Genomic DNA, 14,591 nt, shown 5'->3' on the forward strand with positions numbered 1-14,591 from the left:
CATGGCTAAATAGGACATCATACTGCTGAGATGGGTGGGCAGGTCTACCCGTGATCTCCGCTACCGGTTCGCTCAAAGTGGTCCGAAATGGCTGAATACCACCTCTGGCTGCCCTGTCTTCCTATAGTGGGGAGAGGACACAACTTCAGAGCACACCATGGTAGTTTTGGTTATACCTTCGCCAGGGTTTGTCTTGGCCGTCACTTGTTCAGAGGCATTATGGCTACCAATCGTCCGAGAAGGTTCGCTGTGGTTTGCACTTAATACATTTTCACCGAGAGCTGTGGCAGAGAATGCAGGATACTTCATAGCTGAGGTCTGGAACAGTATGTTTAACAACATGTTTAATCATCTTAAACTTTGACAAAAGAAAGCCCATGAATGACTCTCCTTAATTACTTAATATCTCTTTTCCATGCAAAAAATATATATGAGGTGATCTAATAATTTTACTCCCACTTCACCTGTCTGTGGATACTCAGGATCAATATTTTTCTTTAAAAAAAATAAGGCATTTCCCATTTTCTCATAGAACCAAATCATCAGATTTAAACATATACATTGGAAACTCATCCGGGGGGGGGGGGCATTTGATCTCTATGACCCCCACCCATCAACTGTGCCGCTGGGGTTTTTATAGTAACCATTGAGACTCTCACCCACTGACTTGGCAACCGAGTCATACCCACTTTGTTATCTAGACAGGGACAGATGAACTGAATCTTGAAAAATGATTTTTTTTAAGTACAAAGTTAAGTTTTCAGTTTTCAGTTTTCAACTTTGTTCTATTGCGCCAAAAGGAATCAGAAGTCAATGCTTTTCTTTTTCCCTTCTACCCTACACTTTTTTCTGTACCCCTTTCTCTCCCTTATTTTTCCATTATTATGTGAACAATAATCTTTAATAGAAGGAGAGCATTTAGAGAAGCTTTGGGCACAACATCACTTGGCCTCCTGGCTGCCTCTGAGTAGGATCGCTCCCCTAGGTTTACATCACGTCAAACCATCTACTTGAAACCATGTTTAGGGTTTTAGATATGGATCTTATAAGCTTCATTGAATCATTCCTTATTCAACCTGTTGGCGTTAGGTTTGGTACTGTTGAAAGATGAAATTTCAGGATGCCAATTTTAATTATGGCTGGAAACCATTTTCTACAACTTTCTATGATGATGCAAGAAAGCTACAATAATGAAATAACATAATTGTTTTCACACCATCCCACCATCAGAAGCCAGAATTTCTAATTTTATACTAATTTATATTTTATGATATGACAAACCTCTAACAAAAACATATCCTGAAAAAACTTTCCACTGAAAAAGTAACATCCTACTAAAAGTAGCAGTAACTTTTGTTGTGTGGTTGCTGAGTAAAGTGCAATAGAATTTAAACTCAGTTAAAAATAAGCTCTATTTTTTTCCAGATTGATATAATCTGAGCTGTGGTGGCACAGTGGTTAGAGTGCAGTATTGCAGCATTGCAGGTTAACTTTGCCCACTGCCAGGAGTTTGATCCTGACTGGCTCAAGGTTGACTCAGCCTTCCATACCTCCAAGGTCGATAAAATGGGAACCCAGATTGTTGGGGGCAAGATCCTGACTCTCTAAAGTGCGTAGAGATTGCTGTAAAAGAACTATGAAGCAGTATATAAGTGCTATTTCTATTGCTATTACACAGAACGTGCAGGAAAGAAATTCTGCTTAGTTAGTTGAAATGTACTCTCTCATAAATATGCTAGACTTATACCCTCAGGTTATTTTTTTACCTTTACATGACCATTTAATGATGAGGTTGCATTTTTCTTGTTCTCTACTTGCATGCCATTCACATGAATATCAACAGGTGTTAAGCCAGGAGGGGGAGACGGTGTGCTTTGACTGTAGTTGGGCACTCCCGACAACAGGATACTGGTTAATGTGGCTTGTGCAGTAGGCGGCATCATCAGGTGAGGAATAGCAGAGAAACCTGGAAGAAAATGTCATAGGTTCTGCCTTATTTCTGCCGAGATTGAAGATGTCTAAAGTCCTAAACAGATACAGGGAGTCCTCAGCCTACGACCACTATTGGGAACTTCTGTCACTAAGCGAAGTAGTCATTACATGAGTCACACTTGATTTTACAACCATTTTGAGTGCAGTTAACTGAATCCCTCAGTCATTAAGCAAATCTAGCTTTTCTCACTGACTTTGTTAAGCAGGCTGGGAAGGCCACAAATGCTGATCTTATGACCCTGCAACCGTCATAAATACAACCCAGTTGCCAAGCACCTGAATTTTGATCACTTGATTATGGGAGACGTTGCAAGGGTCGCCAGGGGTGAGGAAAGTCAATTGGCTTGCAAAGAGATGCAGAAGCTTATACCGTGTTTCCTCAAAAATAAGATAGGATCGTATTTTCTTTTCACTCCCATATTATTGGCCTTACTATCAGGGACGGGGGGCTTATTATTTTCTGGCACTTCTGGCAGTTGCCAGGTGGGGCGGGAGAGAAGCGAGATGCACATCTTACCTTTTCAGCTCCGTCGCATTCCTCGCCGTTGTGTCCAGGGAAACACCAAGTTCAAACTTCTCAAACCCGCAACAAGATTTTTTTGCAACGCGACAGAGCTGCCAGTAAGATGCATGTCTTATGGGTGCAATTTGTGGGGTGGCAGGTGGGGCAGGGGATGGGGCAGGGGATGGGGCAGGGCGGGCCACTAATGATTAAGTCGTCAATAACTAGTTGTAAGAGGAGGATTATCTCTAGTTGATTTCACAAGGGTGAGCAATTAACAACTTCTCAAATTCGCGAGAAGTTTTTCTTTACAGTGTAAAGTGTTTCCCTGCACAGACTGGCTGAGAGATGCAACGGAGCTGTCAGTGCCCGATAAGATGTGTGTTTTACACTGGGGTCCAATTTGGGGGGTGGCAGGTGGGGCAAGGGATGGGGCGGGGTTGGCTGTTAGGGATTAAGTCATCAATGAGGAGGATTATGTGTAGTTGATTTGCAATTCAGCAGAGCAAGATTTCATAGAATAGGATCTGAGTACCTTTATCTCCCTAGGACAGATTTTGTTTCACAAGGTCCTTGAAATGCCAAGGACTAAGCTAGGGTCTTCTGGATGCAAAGCACAAACCACAATGAAATGAGCAGGCACACTCTATGCCCATCTGGAAGTCCCAAGGACTCCGATGATCCCATCTTACAATGATGGCTTCTTGAAATAGGAGCATCATTTCCTGTTGTGCATGCTTAGGGGGGATGCTAGATTGCTCTATCTGAAATGTCTCCAATTTAAACCCAAAATACCAACCTGTAGTGCTTGTATTAGCGATTGAGGAAGCCCAGAAAGTTGAACTTGGCGTGTTTGAACTTGGACTCTGCAAAGGACTAACCGAACTATTGAGAGCATTTAGGAGGGAGTTTGGAGATGTGGATGTGTTGACAGATAAAGTGGTTGGACCCAAAAGACCTATTAAAAAAAAACAAGTAAAAGAGATTTTACACCCCTGTGGATGCACAACCAATGATTTTAAAGACCAACGCAAAACTGAATGAGTTATTTTACTCTTCTATTGGATGATGAAAACTCTCAAGACCCTCAAGACCCTCCCTAGGTGGGCAAGATGCCTACTTCTCTCCTTGGATGTTGCTCCTAACAAAAAATGGAACGTCTATAGAGATTCTCAGCCATCTGGACCATGCTTGTCCGAAAGGTGTTTTTTTAAGAGGCAACTGGACTTTCTTTGTTTTTCCTTGAAGACGTTTCACTTCTCATCCAAGAAGCTTCTTCAGTTCTGAACTAAAAAAGCTTCTTAGATGAGAAGCAAAATGTCTTCGAGGAAAATTTAAAGAAATTTTGCCACAAGAAATGACCTTCTGTTTTGTTCTTCAAAGAAGTGCAGCCAATAGTTTACCTAGATAGCCCATGGACACTTAACTCAACTACACCTTCACATCTATGACTGCAATTCTTCCTTCACTGCTGACTACCTCCACAAATCCCTATGTCACATTTCCAAACATTTCTCCAATTCTTCCATTTCCCCATATCAGTTAAACAGATGTTTTCCTTCCATTATTGTTTTTTCTTAAGTACAAGAAAGAAAACACACACACACATATCAACATAAACGTACATGTTGAAGCTATTGTTCAGCCTACTTTTTAAAATAAATCCGTAAACCAGGGATGTCCAATCTTGGCCATTTTAAGATCTGTGGACGTCAAATCCCAGAATTCCCCAACCAGCCATGAATTCAACTCAGTGTCAGGGTGCCAAATAGCATCCAAAAGTAAATCAGAGTCCATGGCAAAGGATTGCTCAAAGTTCCAATTTATTAAGAGAACCATGTTGGCACATCTGGGAAAATCCGAATTTGAAAGCTTCCAGATTTTCCCCACCCAGTTGAAAGTTCAAGATCTTGCCCCCACACCCACAGGTCCATCACAAGGTTCAATCTCCCACTGCTATGCTGGCAGTTCCACCCATCCAATTCCAGTCAGGTGCAGAGGTGCAGAGACAAAGGATGACCTTGGCTTTCTGGAAAGAATTTTGTTATGGCTACATAGCATCTAACTCCGTACAATCCTCCCTCCCATTTTCCCACAATAGAAAATGCATAGTAGAGTAATAGAAAGTGGGGTGGGCCAAAGATCCAAAAGAAAAGATCGCTGCAGGCCTGACATTCAGGGCGTTGAAGTCCACAGGTCTGGACATCCAGTGGCCAAGGTTGGAAACCCCTGCCTTAAACCTTGAAAACCCATACTGAAGAGGTTTGAAAATATTAGGTTGTAGATTATACCAAGTCCAGTTAGTCCAAGGCCAGCTGAGGTCAAGATGTCCAAGCCAGGGCAAGGAAGGCCAACTGGGCAAGAGATGGGGGAGGGGTGTGTTGCTACGGCAATGCCGTTGCTTTCCAGACCCAGGAGACATTTCCGTGCTTCGTACATATTTAAGGCATTTCGCTCAACGCTCTTCACAATCACAGACTGCAAAAAGAAAACACAGAGTATGAGTTTCTGACAACAATTCAAACAATTCCAGACAACTGGCAAGAGTCACAAGTCTTGTTTACAAATCCTCTCCTGAAGAAAGCTCCTCCTAGTAGCAAGACAGAGAGAAAGTAGTTGTGGCTCCTAAACTACATACTTTGATTTATACAAAAAAAAATCTGGAATGGTAGGGTGCATTTTGGTTGGGATTCTTGGCTACAATATACAGCCACTGAAACAATATCCCTGTTCTATAATATTTCAGATGATGAAATAAATGAGGTTTTGTGTAAAAGGTCCATTCAACATTTCAACATTGTGTAGAATCACATCACCCAACAATACCCAGTCCTTGATTTAAATGTAGTTTATCTCTGCTCTGGGCAGCCAAAATCTAAGCTCAGATTCCTGACCTTGTTTAGAACATTGTGGGAAATTATGGAGAGTTTGCTAATTTATTACATCACAGTGCTTTCCATGTCAAATAAAAAATATCAGATCATAACATTTTTTCCCCTCAACATACAGGTCTAGAGAAACTGGATTTCTCATTTTCTAGAGCTCTGAGATGCCCTACATTTAATTTTACGCCAACTTTCCTTCACAAACAAGTCACCACAATAATTGTGACAATGAAAAAGCATGTTTTGACCCAGAACAAGAACTGGTTTGATTCATCTTGGTGGCAAAACAATGGCTGTTTTATTTATTTATCTGCCTCTTGGGTTGTTATTTGCATCTTGTCAAGTTGTCAAAGGAGAATCTTCCCTTGTTGTGTGCATCTGCCTAAGAAGATCAGGGCTGTGAAGAGCTTTGAAAAAAAACATCTGGTCAGATTTTTTTCCTTGCTTGTGTTTCTCTGAGCTTTAAAATTACATAATAGTGAAAGACTGCCGACATCCTTGTTTTTCTTGGAAGCTTCAGACCAACATTGAAGACAAACTTTCTTGTACTTTTGTAGGAATTAACTTGATATTAAAAATATAATCGGATGAAGTCATTTCAAAGATGACATTTACTAATTAATAAAGATCTTTTTTTATTTACGTTAGCTATTACCCTGTGGTAACTCGATGTGCTTGTTTCTGTTAAATAACACAGACACCAAGACCAAAGAAAGAAAACTTAACAGTGTGCAAGTTATTACACAATATACTTAATTTCACATGACAGTGAAATAATTATTAGGATCATCCAACACAAATTAGAGCCCAGATGTTAAAGATGGTTTTAGGAAAGGCCAAGGAACAAGAGATATTATTGCTGATGTGTGCTGACCTATTTAGAAAATCAAACAATATCCAAAATAAGTCAATACGTGCTTCACTGACAATAGAAAGGTCTTTGATAAGTGTCAATCATGTTAAACTCTCAAGGATCCTTAGGAAAATGGGAATCATAGAATATCTCATTATTTTCATATAAAGGTAAAGGTTCCCCTTGAATATATGTGCTAGTTGTTCCCAACTCTAGGGGGCAGTGCTCATCTCCATTTCAAAGCCAAAGAGCCAGAGCTGTCCAAAGACGTCTCCATGATCATGTGCTCGGCATGATTAAACGCCAAAGGTGCACGGAACGCTGTTACGTTCCCACCAAAGGTGGTCCTTATTTTTCTACTTGCATTTTTACATGCTTTCGAACTGCTAGGTTGGCAGAAGCTGGGAGAAATAATGGGAGCTCACTCCGTTACGCGGCTCTAGGGATTCGAACTGCTGCACCCACCTTTCAATCGACAAGCTCAGCGTCTTAGCCACTGAGCCACTGTGTCCCTCCTTTATCTACATATAAAACTACACAAAGAAGAACAAGCCACAAGTCTGCATGGCACACAGTGAAACAAGCTGACTCCAGAGTGGAAACAAAGTGGGACAGGACTGTACACTCTCCACTTTCTTATTCAACCTAAATATTAAACAATTCTGGATTCATAACAGATCAGTCTAAAAACAAATTCTCATGATAATAACTCTATTATTACAATAACCAGAAGGTAGGAAAAGGTAAAGTTTTCCTCTGTTCAGTTGTGTCCAACACAAGGGGGCAGTGTTCATCTCCGTTTCTTAGTCAAGGTAGCCAGCCATTCTCTGAAGACATTTCTGTGGTCCTGTGGCCAGCAGGACTATATGCCAAGGTGTGCAGAAAGCTCCTACTTTCCCACTGAAGTGGTACCTATTTATCTACCTTCATGTTGTGGCCCAACAGCGGCCAGCAGAGCTGGTAGCAGAGTTGGACATTGAGGAGGTTGGGGAGGAATATGGGCCAGGCCTGGGGGCTGAGGAAAGCTCAGACGAGAGCTCTACATCGGAGGCAGAGAGGGAGCTAGACAGCAGTGAAGCAGAAGAACAGCTGGAGCCTGTTCCCAGTGTGCACATGCGCAGAGCTGCCAGAAGACAAGAACAACTAAGAAAGAAGCAGGGTCGACTTAAGAGTAAAGCCACACCTTGGAGGAGATTCCCCTCACAGGAAACAAAAGAGTAGTGAAAGGGGAGTGAGCTTTTGCAGGGAACAATTGATTCCTTCAGTCGTTTCAAGAGTGGAAAGTTCGGTTTGTGACTATAAGAGACTCTGTGCCAAGTGTTGCCTTGCCCTGCGTTTTGCCGGGACCAAGACTCTGCTTCATGCTTTTTAAGGTCAGAACACTACATTTGCATGCTATCGAACTGCTAGGTGGCCAGGAGCTGGGGCAGAAATGGGAGCTCACTCCGTTGCATATTGCTCTGGTCTTGGACTCTTTCCAGCTGACAAGCTCAGCGTCTTTAAACGCTGAACTATCCTCCCCCCCCCCCCCGTGATGATCAGTAGGGGGCTGGCTTAATTTTCAAGCAGGATAGTTAAAAGCTAAATATAGCCTTCTCCAGGAAAGACTAGAGTCCGTTCTACTCACCTTACTCGTCTGCTTTGGCTTTGGTTTAATACTGATGAAGACATCTAGCTGCTCCATCAGCTGGGTAATAAAATGTGGTTCTACGTCAATTTCTTCCTTCATATCGAACATCAGCACAAGAGGAAGGCAGCCCTGGAAGATTAAATGCAGAATCCAATATAAAGTTTAGGAAGCCCTTCATGTTTTGTGCAGCACACAGCTGAGCAGCAATCTCCTGTTCACCATTCCCACCATTCTCCTACATTTTACTCACATGGTCTTTCTAAAAAAGAGGTTTCCAGAAATGACAGTTGTTTGACATTTCCATACTGACAATAATAGTTTTCTCAGGATGTTTCACTGATTGAATTCTCAGCAATTCGAGAATATGGGAGACGCACAATGACTGGTGACATCAGGATGGAATCTACTACGCAACCAAAAACTTACAAGTTCAGTTTCTGCCTAGATGAAACACACACACACACCAGTTTGGGAATGGAGGGTTAACTATAACTTTTAAAGAGCCCCTTTGAAACCAAGAATCATGCAGATATATTGAGAATAAATTGTGTGATCCTTTCAGCAATAGCTACATACACAAATCCTTATGAGCTAATTGTTCACATGCAAGCTTATTATGAGCATGCAGTAGACTGTCCGGTCAACTTGCAAGACATGGAAAAATCCAGTAATGAATATGTGAGAGCCAGAAAGATAAGACAATTTGGCACTGGAAACAGAAATATGCACACAAAACACACAAAAACAAAAATGTGTAGTGAATCTAGCCCTTTGTACCTGATGAGAGGGAAAATGTTATATTTTTCAACAATCAAAACGACACTGTCCATAAATTTGCAATTTGTATCTTTTCAATTCAGTTCTGGACCAATCAAGAACCGTTCTAATTCAACTTGAGAATTGTTCAAAAATTTTAAAGTGGATGTTCTCTACCTTGCCCTTTAGTCTCAACCTTTTAACAGAATAGGAGAGTTGGAAGGGACCTTGGAGATCTTCTAGTCTACATCCAACTCTTTCTGTTGATGCTCATGTTCTTCTTGGCATCTTTCACTCTATAAGGAATTCCTCTGGATATGCTCCAGTTTGGTACAGCTTAAATGTGGAACGGCATGTGCTAGGTTTGAATATTAAAATGCTACAGAATAAATAAAGAGAACCAGATCTTACCATCTCATGTGCTCCCTTGCTGCATTGAAAGAAACAATGGCTGTGTTAGTGACTATCCAAGGCATGCTCAGACCACAGGTTTATGTGACCCTATCTAGCACACCTGTGGCTACTCTCTTTGGATTATGGGATTTCAACATTCAACATCATCTTTCCAAGTCTCAAATTCCAAAAACCCACAAGACAACTTCAGACTTCAAGGAAATTCTGGACTGGATTCAGTCAGATCTCACTGTTGTGCCCAAGAGTTTTCAAATAACAGAATAATAGAGCTGGAATGGACCTTGGAGGTCTCCTTGTCCAAGCCCCTGCCCAAGCAGGAGATCCTATACCAGTGATGACAAACCTTTTCTGTACTGAGTGCCCAAACCGGAACACGTGTGCATTCCTGGGCATGTGCCCGAGTGCCGGAAACCCAAAGACCAGCTGGCTGGCATATACATGCCTGTATTTTGGCCAGTTTTAGCTGGGTTTTGGGCAGTTTTCAGGTCATTTGGGGGGCAAAAAGGCCTGAAAAACAGTCCACAAAATGGGCTGAAAACAGCCCGAAAAATGGCATGAACACAGCCCCCCAAAAACCCTGGAAAACAGCTTGAAAACGGCCTGAAAAAGGCCCAGGAAACAGCCTGAAAAACTGCCTGGTTTTTTGGCTACTTTTGGCAATTTTTCAGACTGTTCTCATGATGTTTTCCAGTGCTCCAGTGCTCGTGAAGACCAGCTGGCCAGTGTGTATGTGCACACTGTGTAGGAAGTTATTACCCAGCCCTCTCCCAGAAAAATGAAATATCCTAGGAAATATTGAAAAGGCAGAATATTTCTCTGGATGTGAAAAGAAAGAAACATGTTTTAAAAGACAGAATAGCTCCCTGTAGCTTCCTGCTCACTTTGTCAATGAGCCATTAAACCCTGAGCTAGTCCACTTTACATAAAGAGTTCTCCCCTTCAGCTCCAGAGTGATGGAATTAAGGCATGATAATACTGGCCCTTTACCCAACACACCACATGGCATCTGAGAACTCAACCAAACCTGGATTCAAAACGCAGCCTAGAGAGTTGCCCCTGCATGGCCCCATGGGAGTCTGACAACCAATCAGAATGCAAGCTCAAGATCAAAGGCCAGAGAGGGCATAAAACCAGGGACTCATTTCTCTTCCTCCCCTTTTCCCTTCCCTTCTCCACCAACACTGAAGCATATGATCACCTTTTCTGTTCAGGACTCAAGCCATGTGGTTCTGTCCACCATTAAAACCATCTTTCCAAGCAGCCTCCATGTCTCCAGTGTCTTTTTCCCCACTTGGAGCCAAACCCAGAAGGACCTTTCTTCCAACAATTGGAAACCAGAAGACCAGCTGGCGATGGCATGCATGCCCACAGAGAGGGCTCTGCGTGCCACCTCTGGCATGCGTACCATAGATTCGCCATCACGGTCCTGTACTATTTTAGAAAAATGGCTGACCAGACTCTTCCTCTTCCGTTGCTTATCTTGCCTTCTGCTGGCTTTAGAAAATCATACCAGTTAACTGAATAACCATTCTTGAGATGGATAATTTAAATATCTGCCTCACCAGAGAAGCAGGTTCAATGCCTTTGAATTCAGAGGGGGACACAGAATCCTATAATGGGACTCCTACGTGATCACATTTTCCTAAACCATGGAAAACTAGGTTAAGTTTTAACACTAACAGGCTATTTGTTGTGGCTTGCCAGGGGAGCTGGTGGAATATTCAGACAGTGGGGAGGAACCTAGGCCAGTCCTGGAATCTGGAGAAGGCTCTGATGAGGGCTCTGAATCAGAAGCAGAGTTGGGGCCAGGGCCATTTGACAGTTATCAGCTGCCTTCGGAGTCGGAGATCAGTGTGGCAGAAGAACAGCTGGAGCCTGTTCCCGATGTGCACAGAACTGCCAGGAGAAGGGAACAGTTAAGGAACAAGGGCCAATTCGGGATTAAAGGCACAGGTGGACGGTGAGTGGCTCCTCCCATAGGGAAGAAAGAGGAGCAAAAGGGGAGTGGAGTTTGCAGGAGACAATTCGTTCGATTAATTAGTGTGAAGACTAATTCGTGACTCTCAGAGACTCCTTGCAAGTATTTTCTTGTACAGCATTGCATTTGGAAGATATCGGCCTGGCAGCTCTCCAAGCCTGATAAGGTCTGTGGTTGTAAATTCACCTTTGAAAGACTGTTTGCTGGGATTTTGCTGGATGTGAATGAGAGGAATTCACATTATCTGAATAATAGGACATGGAGTCTGCTTCGTGATTTTATGAAGCTTAGGTCAGAACAGGTAGCTAAGAACTAGTACACACTGAGGTGACAAATCTGGGTTTGAACTCTTGAGCCTGATTCCTACTCAATTTGCCAAGGGGGAGAGGGAGGGGAATATACAGTAATTTGTGATGTGAGTAAAAGAGTTTCAGCCAAACAAGACTTCCTCTGTAATTTTTTTTCCATAAAAGAGGTTGCCCAATGACTGGTACAGGTAGTCCTCGACTTACAACAGTTCATTTAGTGACCATTCAAAATTACAACAGCCCTGAAAAAAATTGACTTATGACTGCTTTTCAGATATGACAGCTGCATCATTCCCATGGTAATGTGATCAAAATTCAGACACTTGGCAACTGACTCGCATTTATGATAGTTGCAGTGTCCCAGGGTCATGTGATCCTATTTTGCGACCTTCTGACCAGCGAAGTCCATGAGGAAGGCAGATTCACTTAACAACCGTGTTACTAATTTAAGAACTGCAGGGATTCGCTTAACAACGGTGGCAAGAAAGGCTGCAAGATGGGGCAAAATTCACTTAAATGAATGTCTCACGTAGCAACAGAAATTCCGGGCTCAACTGTGGTCGTAAGTCAAGGACTACCAGGAGTCAGTGTCAAGGGACCTGTGATTGCAAGCTTCAGTGGGAACGAGGGGCTCGTGGGGACCCAGGCATGGCCGATGTTCCTTCCACGCACAGCCCCACCCTTCAGGGCACTCACCATGAGATATTGTCTGGCAAGGCAGACTGATTCGATTGTGCCTTGGAGGTAGACTGTGGATTTCTTCTGGGGATTACTAGGATCGGGGAAGTGGATCTGAGCACCAGTTCTCTGCATGATATGCTTGATGTTGCTGCCGTTTCGGCCCATCATAAAGAGATGGTGCTGAGCTGCTATGTCCAGCTGGGTGCTCACCGGGATCGCAGACGCCAAACTGCCAGCCAGATGCTCCAAGAGCAGAACTGTTCCTTCCTGCCCAGGAAGAGGAAACGAAACAAACTTATATCCACTATAGCAAGAGCCCTTAGACTTATATACTGCTTCCCAATGCTTTACAGCTCTCTCTAAGAAGTTTACAGAGTCAGCCTCTTGCCCCTAACAGTCTGGGTCCTCATTTTGTGATGGGAGGCTGAGTCAACCTTGAGCCTGATGAGATTCGAACTGCCAAACTGCTGGCAGCCAGCAGTCAGCAGAAGTAGCCTGGAGTACCGCATTCTAACCAATGAGCTACCAGGGCTCATATGCTGGTGCCCTTTCTCCCTGACATGAAACTTTGACGTTTTCCATTTGGCAAAGTTTTGTGCTTCAAATTATTTGAAACCAAAGGCAAAACTGGATTTTCTTGCAGTTGCTTTTTGCCGTTTGAAATTGTTTTGGCTCTCATCCAAGAAGGATTGTCTTCTGAAGAAGCTTTCCAGATGAGAAGCGAAATAATTTCAAAGGGGAAAAAAACCCCAAGAAAATCCAGTTGCATTTTGGAAAAGGCACCTTTGGATGATGGGGAATCTCGATAGACATTTGGAACAAAATGTGTTGCTCATTCCAGCAGGCTTAATATCCTGTTTGTAGGGAATTATCCTGTAATAACAAACTCTGGTAGTCACCAGGTAAACACCCATGTAGCTTGTAAGGAAAGAGTATTTGTTTATGCATGGAAGCAAATAGAACCTTAAAGGTTGAGGAGGTTGGGGATGAAGATGGGCCAGTCCTGGGTAGTCTGGGGAAGGCTCTGATGATGGCTTTGCATTGGAGGCAGAGGTGGGACCAGGGCCGTCTCACAGTTATCAGCTGCCTTCGGAGTTGGAGATCAGTGTGGCAGAAGAACAGCTGGAGCCTGTTCCCAGTGTGCGCATGCACAGAACTGCCAGGAGAAGGGAACAGCTAAGGAACAAGGGCTGACTCAGGAGTAAAGCCACAGGAGGACGGTGAATGGCCCCTCCCACAGGGAATAAAGAGGAGCAAAAGGGGAGTAGAGTTTGCAGAGGACAATTAGTTCAATTCATTAGGGTGAAGATCTGTTCCTAACTTCTTGCCAAGTATTGTCTGCTACAGTGTGGCATTTGGAAGATATCAGCCTGATCCAGGTCTGTAGATGTGAAATCTCATGAAAGACTGTTGGCCGGGACTTTGCTGGAGAGGAATTCACTTTAAACTAAATAAAAGGGGTTTTATCAGGACGAGGAGTCTGCTCCATGATCTTGGGAAGCCTAGGTCAGAATACTCCTTGGACAAGCATTGTGTTTTTGCCCATTTAGTTGTAGGCAGGGCCACCTTGAAATCTGAACACAGGGATGTGGTCTAGGCAAACTCTCATTTCTATTTGAAGTCTCCAATTACAATTTATATTATGCTTGAACTATGCTCTGGGGATCTACGTTCTCCTCCCCTCTTGCCCAGAAGAAGCTTGAAGGATTTGCAAGCCTCATTTACTAGCCACTTGCTCAAGAAAAAAAAAAAACACCATCAAACAGTTCCCTAAAACCATTAAGGTCGGAACCATCACAGTTCACCTTCACGGCATTCGCGTTATTTTGGGAGCCTCTGATCATGACAGTAGCACCGTATGTCCGGGAACGCTGCTTGAAGGACACCGAAATATTGTATGTTTGCGACAGATGCTGAATCGTGGGAGAACTTGGATCGGGGATAGGTTGAAGGATTCCAGCTATAGGTAGTTCAAACATCAACACCAAGGGCAGCAGTTCCTGGAACAGAAACCAAAACAAATTCACAGCAAATAATCAGTATATACACCATTGTATCTACTCTCGCTAATGAGCTGCCTATTTGAGCATAGAGCTGGAAGCAGGGGTGGGCTTTTGCCAGTTTGGACCAGTTCGGGCAAACTGGTAGTTCTGGTGAGCAGTTGACCCCACCTGCCCCTGCCCTATATTTCTCTGATTTTCAGCTCAGCTGATAGAATTCTTTAGAGTGGAATGGAATGGGAATGGAATTTGAATGGGAATTGGAATGGAACTTGAATGGGAATGGGAATGGAGTTGGAATGGAATGGAATAGAATTGGAATTCAATTGATTGGACACACAAGGAATTTGTCTTTGGTGCATATGCTCTCAGTGTACATAAAGAAAAATAAAAGTGCCCTATAGTGTCATTTTGAGGGTAGTAGTTGAAACAATTTATGTCCAAATTTATGCAGTGTACAGGTCCTCGATGGAAGGCAGGTTGGTAGCCATTGTTTTTTCTGCAGTTCTAATTATCCTCTGAAGTCTGTGTCTGTCTTGTTGGGTTACAGAGCCAAACCAGACAGTTATGGAGGTGCAGATAACATATTCAA

At 43.1% G+C, this 14,591-nt stretch overlaps 1 protein-coding gene across 1 annotated transcript in view; it reads right to left on the minus strand.

Annotated features, from left to right (window-relative positions):
• BICC1 (BicC family RNA binding protein 1) overlaps positions 1 to 14,591 on the minus strand; it is a 121,660-nt gene that overhangs the window by 16,604 nt on the left and 90,465 nt on the right. The window contains exons 7-13 of the mRNA XM_087702626.1: positions 13,805 to 13,999; positions 12,015 to 12,266; positions 7,860 to 7,991; positions 4,786 to 4,972; positions 3,294 to 3,452; positions 1,767 to 1,966; positions 177 to 318 (exon numbers count right to left, since the gene is read on the minus strand). Coding sequence (XP_087558752.1) covers positions 177 to 318; positions 1,767 to 1,966; positions 3,294 to 3,452; positions 4,786 to 4,972; positions 7,860 to 7,991; positions 12,015 to 12,266; positions 13,805 to 13,999 — 1,267 coding nt within the window. The remainder of the gene's footprint in view (positions 1 to 176; positions 319 to 1,766; positions 1,967 to 3,293; positions 3,453 to 4,785; positions 4,973 to 7,859; positions 7,992 to 12,014; positions 12,267 to 13,804; positions 14,000 to 14,591) is intronic.

Source organism: Thamnophis sirtalis, unplaced genomic scaffold, assembly GCF_051295495.1.
Source record: "Thamnophis sirtalis isolate CommonGarterSnake01/CBP01778 unplaced genomic scaffold, rThaSir2_p1.2 scaffold_15, whole genome shotgun sequence".
NCBI lineage: Eukaryota > Metazoa > Chordata > Lepidosauria > Squamata > Natricidae > Thamnophis > Thamnophis sirtalis.